This window comes from Emiliania huxleyi (genome assembly GCF_000372725.1).
Source record: "Emiliania huxleyi CCMP1516 unplaced genomic scaffold EMIHUscaffold_66, whole genome shotgun sequence".
Lineage (NCBI taxonomy): Eukaryota > Haptophyta > Isochrysidales > Noelaerhabdaceae > Emiliania > Emiliania huxleyi.
The window spans coordinates 460,725-468,272 of record NW_005197053.1 but is presented as its reverse complement, the minus strand read 5'-3'; the positions used below and the strand labels follow the sequence as shown (position 1 = coordinate 468,272).

The window sequence follows — 7,548 nt, the reverse complement described above, 5'->3', positions numbered from 1 at the left end:
AGAGAGAGAGAGAGAGAGAGAGAGAGAGGTTTGGGGTGTTGATGGTTGCAACATTGGGTTGGGGTTGGGGCTAGGGTTGAGGCGACGAGGCACATGTAGACACCACGTCTGGTTTCTAGGCGCCGTGTGACAGCCTCCGAGTGAGCGGCGGGATGTGGCGTCCGCATCTGGGCATCGCGAGCCAAAGAGGGCGCCGCGCGCGACAGGGAGCGAGGCGGCCGCGTCAGTGACGACCGCGTCGAGAAACCCAAAGTCGTCGAGCTTGTTCGCCTTTGCTTCGCCGCAGCAGGAGGGCGCGTTCCAGGAGCTCCACATCCCCTCAGGCGCCAGCAGCGCGAACGAGGCGGCCTCGGCTGCAGCAGCAAACTTTCCGAGCTCGTCCCTCGCGCTGAACCCAGGGCGGGAGGCGGCCGTTGGTGCGTGCAGCGGTGGGACGAGCAGTTCGACGGCACCTGCAGCCGAAGCAGTGCACGAGGACGAGGAGAGGAAGGCGCAGGGCGGAGAGCGTCTGGTGAGCCTCGCCGTCGGCTTTGCCGCCGCCGCACGCGACGCGGGGCAGGAGGTACAAATACTCGCGGTCGAGGCCGCCGTGGCGCAGCGACTGGCGCGACACGCGGCCACAGGTCGGCATGGCGATGCACCTCGCTTTCTTTTTTTGTGACTACCGCCAGAGAGAGAGAGAGAGAGAGAGAGAGGCTACGCGCGGTCTTCCGCGGGGGGAGCTGCGTCGACGGGTGCGGGACCGCGGCGCAGCCAGTGCCGCGGCGAGGCCTCCGGCTGTTTGCGGCGGGCGGCTTGCTGCTCGCTGCGATGGCGAAAAACTCGTCTCGCCACACGCCAAGGGCTTATGCTCTGGCGAGACGTGAGGCGCATGCGCCCAGGAGGGGAGGGGGCATGTGTAACGACACTGCTAGAGATGCCTTTCGGGGCCCAGAGATAAAACTTCTGTGATGCCATGCGTGACCTAGTAGTGTCCCCAGCTATGGGCGTGTCCACGTTGGAGCCAGGTGTGGTGTGGGCGCGAGAATAGCTCCGCCGTTCATGGAGGCAACCGATGCGAGTCGACTGGTGTGTGTCGTCGTGGTTTCGTATCAAGAATTCTCTCTCTCACTACCGCCAGGTGCCGCATTTCACTCATACCGCGTTTCACTCTTTTATCTTGCATGCTGTTACTGGCACTAACACACAAACAAAACATTGCTAAAAACACACAAGGAAAACGAATTTTACGACGAAACTCCCTCTACAACACTTACTCGAGTAGGAAAATTCGCAGTGAGAGAAGATCATGCACCTCACAAAAGGGGCTATATTCGTCAATCTAATACTACGACGATCATACAGCGACTCGACTCTCGAGGCTCACTCAAGCGGTCTGTGCGCCGCCCGCGTGTGTCCTTTCGACACCAACCAATCCTCGCCTTGTGGAAGTGCTGCTTGCTGCTTTCGAAGGAGTGGGCGCTGGGTGCAGTAACGCCTGTGGAGACGGGCCGCCCACAAGCTCAGAGAAGGTCCTCACACAGCGAGAGGTCCTCACACTGCCGATGGTCATCAGACCTCACAAGCAGAGGTCCTTATCGGAAAAGAGGAACCTCGTCCGAGCCGCACCCCCCAGGTGCGGGGCTCTCTTGCCCGCAACCTCCGATCCTCTAATCGTCTGGCCAACTGGGACCGGTCGCCGAGGTTAATGACTGCACTCCAAGTGCTCCAAGTCCGCGCGATAGATATGTGGCGAAGAACACGTCAGGCTCGCTGGGGCCCCGCTACGTCTAAGGCACGATGGGGGGGGGTTGAAGAGAAGAGACTGGGAACTCTGCTGAGAATGAAGATAAATAGAGATACACTTTAGTTCACGCAAGAAGCGCAATAGGGCGGTGTACCAGCATTTCCAAGAATTTGATTCTTAATTTACGACATCGTAGAGAGCTGCCCAGAGCAGTTCGAGAGACCACTCTAGCGATCTGTGCGCCGCCCGCGCGTGTCGTTCGACAACAACTTCCCCGCCGTGGTTGGGAGTGCTGCTCGCTTGCTCTCAGAGAGGGGGGGCGCCAGGCGTAGCTACGCCCTGTGTGGAGACGGGCCAAGCTCAGAGGTCCTCACAGCTAGAGGTCCTCCTCGAGAGCTCCTCACTGCGAAGGTCCTCACCAGGTCCGTCTCCAAACTTGGAAAGCAATTTTCCTCTTTCGTCTTTGCACTCACGCACGTGAAAGCCACCAGGAGGTGCAGTCGAGCCGGAGAGGCTGGCAGGCTGGTGCGTGCGAGCAAGGCATCAAGGGGCAATCATGCCTGACTGAGAGCCTGCGAGGCGCAGGAGGTCCTCGCAACGAAGAGGTCCTCACGAAGAGGTCCTCAATACAATGACGGGAGCTCCCCTCGCGCAGAGGTCCTTGTAGGTCAGGCAAGCCCTGAGCGCGCGGGGCGAGAGAGCCTGCGACATGGTGCAGGGCCAGCCCGGCACGAACCTAAATCGTAGCCCAATGAAATCAGCGTACCGGTTGCGTTCAATCACATCTGGCTATAGATAAACATCACAAACGGATGTGAGGAGGGTGGTGACTGGTGATAAGTGCGTGCCTCAGAGCCAGTCGTTGATTGTGGTGCCTATTGCTCCTGTTTTGATGAATGCAATCGCTCGGTGGGTGGGTGGGTGGGCCAGCCCCCCCCCCCCCCCCTCCACTCTATCTACACACACGCCTTTTTGAGCTTCTGGCACGCCTGCTGCCTGGGGTGGCCCTTACCCCGCGGACCCGTTGGAGGCTGCGAGGCTGCGTCTAGTGCCGGAGGTCGCCATTCTGCGATTCTTGAGCAACCTTCCTGTCCGAGTCGCTGCTGATGGACTTTCTCGCGCCGCTCTGATGCCCTGCTGCGCCACCACCTTCGACCCGCCCTGCTCTACGCGCTCGCAGCCCTCGGAAGCACGGTCGCCTACTGCTTGTGCTTGGCGCTCGTGGTGGACACTGGTATGAGGGAGGGCACCACGTGGGAGCCCGGGGTCTACCCACCTCGAAGCACCGCGATGCTCGTCGCGGTCCACGGGCTCGTGCTCCTCTACTTTTTGCCGGTGATCGGACGCTGGCTCCGGTGGAGCCGGAGCCGCTGGATTGGGGAGGTGCATGCGAAATTGAGGCTGGTCAGGCGCACCCTCACGCCCTGGAGGAGGACAGTCGTCCCGGCGAGCGTCTAAGTCGAGTACGAGTGCCGAAAAGACAGAAAAAACGGCACCGCGCCAAACGAGAGAGGAGGGCACAGCCACAACGCACAAGGGGCCGAGCGTTTTTGATCTCTGCGGGTGAGTGGGCGCCCGCCCCCCGCCTCTGAGGGGGTCGGGCCCCCTAGACTGAAAACAAAAACAAGCTCGAAAACAGCCAAAATCAGCCTGCGAGAGAGGCAGCGCGCGCCGCTGACCTCATGTGGGGATGTGTGCCGACACCAATACTGATCTAAAACCTGGAAACCCTTGTTCAAAGCCGACCCTAAGAGCGCCATCCTTCCTGCTCTCACCTGATGCTGCTTCCCCGCGCCGCCTCCTTGGCCCCCGAGGGCGTAGGTATTTTCTACTCCCAGTACTGTCTCCCAGTGGGGGGGGACTGGGCCCCGGGCCCCCTCTTGTTTTCTGTTTTTCAAAACGCCCGCCCGCCCGCCACCCCGAGGGAGGCGGCTCGGCCCCCACAGCCCACTGCACTCACCCAGAGATCAAAAACGCTCGGCCAGAGGGCCCCCCGCAGTTTCGGCGCGTGAAGCTCGCACGTCGCAGCCCCTCGGCGAAAGGTATTTACAAACAATAACAGCGGCGCCCTCCCCGCCTATCCCCCTCACCCCCCACCCGCCCCGCCATGAAAGCTCCAATATCTCGAGACCACATCAGCTCTCTCGGCATACTCTCGTTTTACCGCGCCCGCGCCCCCAACGCCTCGACCTTCTTGGGCAGCAGCTGCTTCGACAGGTCCTCTCCGTGGCCTAGGCAGCCGCGTTCGCCCTCGCCCCAGGTAAAGACAGCGCTGTCAGCGATGATGGCGATGCTGTGGTAGGCCCCAGCAGAGACAGCGACGGCGCTCTGTCCCGCCAAAGCCTCGACCTTCTTTGGCTGCCACTGGTGCTGCTCGTCGCCGTGGCCCAACTGGCCTTGGCCTCCATAGCCCCAGCTCCAGACAGCGCCGTCAGCGGCGAGGGCGAGGCTGTGAGCCCGTCCAACCGACACAGCGACGACGCGCTGGCCAGTCAAGGCCTCGATCTTCTTGGGCAGCAGCTGGTTCTGCAGGTCGCCGTGGCCCAGCTTGCCTTCGACCCCACTGCCCCAGCTCCAGACGGCGCCATCGGCGGTGAGGGCGAGGCTGTGCGCGCCTCCAGCCGACACAGCGACGACGCGCTGGCCAGCCAACGCTTCGACCTTCTTTGGCTGCCACTGGTGTTGCGCGTCGCCGTGGCCCAGGCTGCGATAGGTTCCACAGCCCCAGCTCCAGACGGCGCCGTCGGCGGTGATGGCGAGGCTGTGGACACCTGCCGACACAGCGACGACGCGCCGCCCCGCAAAGGCCTCGATCTTCTTAGGCTGCCACTGGGGCTGCTGGTCGCCGTGGCCCAGCCTGCCAGAGTATCCACAGCCCCAGCTCCAGACGGAGCCGTCGGCGGTGAGGGCGAGGCTGTGGCCGCCTCCAGCCGACACAGCGACGACGCGCAAGTCAGCCAAGGCCTCGACCTTCTTGGGCAGCCACTGGTCCTGCCGGTCGCCGTGGCCCAACCGGCCGTCGCCTCCACTGCCCCAGCTCCAGACACCGCCGCTGGTGAGGGCGAGGCTGTGCCCACCTCCCGCCGCCACGCTCACGACGCGCTCACCGCCCAGCGTGGACGGGAGGCGGGTAGGCGTGTTCAGCCGCGTCACGCCCTCGCCGTGGCCGAGCAGCGCTGGAAAGATGGACCGCGGATTGCCGCACGACGAGAGCTGCCCCTCGGCGTCGATGAAAACGCTGTGCCGTTCGCTTGCCGCCGCCCTCGCGGGCGGGTTGGACTCGCACAGCAAGGCCGAGTAGCACAGCCACCGCACGGCGCAGCTCTCGCCCTGTGGCTGCGCCGGCAGCTCGAAGCCGCGCTCTTGCGCCCACAAGCGGATGCCCTCCAGCGCAAGCGAGGCGTGGAAGAGCAGCGAGACGGCCGCGACGCGAGCGATGTCGAGGGGGCTGTGGCAGTGAGAGAGGGCACGCACGAGGAGCTCCGTGGGGAGGTCGAGGAGGCGGGCGGGCGGCGGCGTGTCTGGCGAGGGAGCGGCGGTGGCGGCGGAGGCGAGGCGGCGAGAGCGGCGGCGCGGCGGGGTGGACATCGCGAGCAAAAGAATTCACACGGGCCGGCTAAGCAACTCGGACGAGGCAGGCTCCCTAGGGTGGGCGACGGCTAGCGCACCACACACCTCTCCTTAAAATCCCTCCCTTGGGTTGTCTGTTTTCTTTCTTTCTTTCTTTTTCGGACGAGGAAGATTTTTAGTTTCGAGAGAACTAATTTATTCACACACAGCTGCGGCGAGCGTGAGCGGTGACCGGCAGCTGTGACCCTCCAGCCAACCCGACCGACCGAACCCCCCCCCCCCCCCTCCACCAACCGGACCACAGCCCCCAAAAAAGAAGAAAGAAGAAACCAAGGCACGGCGAGAGTGCCCAGCACGACCAGATGCGGCCACGGCTCAAATGCCTCGACGATGTCCCCGTCTTGAGCGTTCGAATTTGAGCATGGTGGGTGGGGCGGGGTTGTGGGGTGGGGGTGTTGGGGTGGGGCGGGGCGGGCGCCGGAGTGGGCGTCGTTCGTGTGACTGCTCCTGTGGTGGATTCTACCCGGTACGAGAAGACTCGAAACAAGAAGACCCACGACGAGTCGTCGGTGGGTGATGCTGCTGTCAACATTCCGCACCTGGTGGGGGGTGGTTTTCGGTCCGACGGCGCCTCGTTGTGCCGCCGAGGGCATCAGAGGGACGCCAGCGCACGTAAGTATTACTCATGGGGTCCCACGAGAGACTTGCCATATGAGACCGAGACAACACACCCTCTGACTAGGCGTAGACTAGGGAGGGGGCTGCTGAAAGGCGCAACACATTCACAGGGCAGACCCCGCACGCTCTGCCGGGCTCTTGTCGACGCGCGAGCAGGTGTGACCAGTGAGGTGGTGGTGTGTTGTACGGCTTTACACTCATGAAGGCCTCGCATCGGCAGACGGCACACACTCCCTCAAACAACTCGAGTGCCGTCTGCCAACCAGACACTTGCACACGTACCGAGACCCTTCTCCCTGGTCCGCTTTCAACCCCCTCCCCCCCCTCCCCTCCTCTCACTCCTCATCCTGATTACGCATCCCCTCGAATGCAGACCGCGGCGCGAGCGCGTGCTTGCCGCCCACCACCGTGGCGCGGCCGCTCGCCTGCTCAGAGCCGTTCCAGCGGGGGCTCGAGCGCCTCGCCTGGTCGCGGCGGGCCGAGGTTGGCGCGTAGACGCCCGCGTACCCCGTGACGCCCCACCCGACGGGGCACAAGGCGGCCGTCGCAGCCGCGCCACCCGTGCCCGCAGCCGCGCCGCCCGCCCCCGCCGCGCCGCCGCACCCGCCTCGGGACGAGGTCCGATCCACCTCGCGCCTCCCGCCGGGCTCCGAGTGCGGCGGCGTCTGACGGCCGAGCGAGCGCCGCTTCGGCTTGCCCAGCGCCGCCGCAGAGTCGCCACGGCTCGACCGCCCCGAGGAGTCGCCACTCGCCTTAGACGGCGACGGCGGAGGCGGAGCGGGCGGCGGCGGTTGCAGAGGCGGCTCCTCCTCCGCCGTGGCAGCGGCGACCGTCGCCGTGTTGCTGTCGTCCTCCTCCGCAGGGGCAGCGGCAACCACCCGCGGCCTCCGCACCACTGGCGGAATGCCGTCGACGTGCAGGCCGCGCCGCGCCGCGCCGCCAGCGACGTCGAGACGCCTCGCCGTCGTCGTCGCCGTCGCCGTCGTCGCCGTCGTCGCCATCCTCGCCGCCTCTGCCGCCGGCGGCGGCGGCGTTCTCGGCGGCGACGTTGCCATCGTTGAGGGTGGCGGCGGCGGCGGAAGGCCCGGGGGAGGGGGCGGCTGGCTCATGCGGCGGGGTCGCGGCTTGCGTGTGCTGCCTCGCCGCCGGCCGGTTGAGTGTCGCTCTACACGGGGAGAGACGGGGAGATGGGGGAGAGATGGGGAGATACGGCCTGCCGAGCCCCGCTCTCCTCCAGCTGCGGCATCCGACCCGCCCGCGCTGTGCGGCGCACCGCCGCCCTCCGCCTCGCGCCCCCTCTCCTCCTCCGCCCGCCCCCCCGCCGCCGCCGCCGCCTCCTCCTCCTCCAGGTCCTGCACCACGGCCGCCGTCCGGCGAGCGCGCGTCCAGCCGCCCCTCTTCGGGGGCGCGCCTGCGGTGCAGCGACTCGAGGTTGAGCGCCCATGCCTGCGGTGGATGGGCGGCGTCGGCGGCTGCGGCTGCGGTCGCGGCGGGCGGCGTCGGTGGCGGCTGGCGGCGTCGTGGGGGGTGGGGCTTGTTTGTGGCCGTTGCGGCCGCCCCAAGTTGGTGGCCCC

The 7,548-nt window shown here is 65.5% G+C and overlaps 1 protein-coding gene across 1 annotated transcript in view; it reads right to left on the bottom strand.

Moving 5' to 3' along the window:
* EMIHUDRAFT_105231 (hypothetical protein) overlaps positions 1-631 on the bottom strand; it is a gene marked incomplete at both ends in the record, with an annotated part of 1,456 nt that extends 825 nt beyond the window's left edge. Inside the window, 2 exons of the mRNA XM_005762872.1 lie at positions 104-388; positions 453-631. Coding sequence (XP_005762929.1) covers positions 104-388; positions 453-631 — 464 coding nt within the window. The remainder of the gene's footprint in view (positions 1-103; positions 389-452) is intronic.
* Positions 632-7,548: the final 6,917 nt, after the last annotated feature.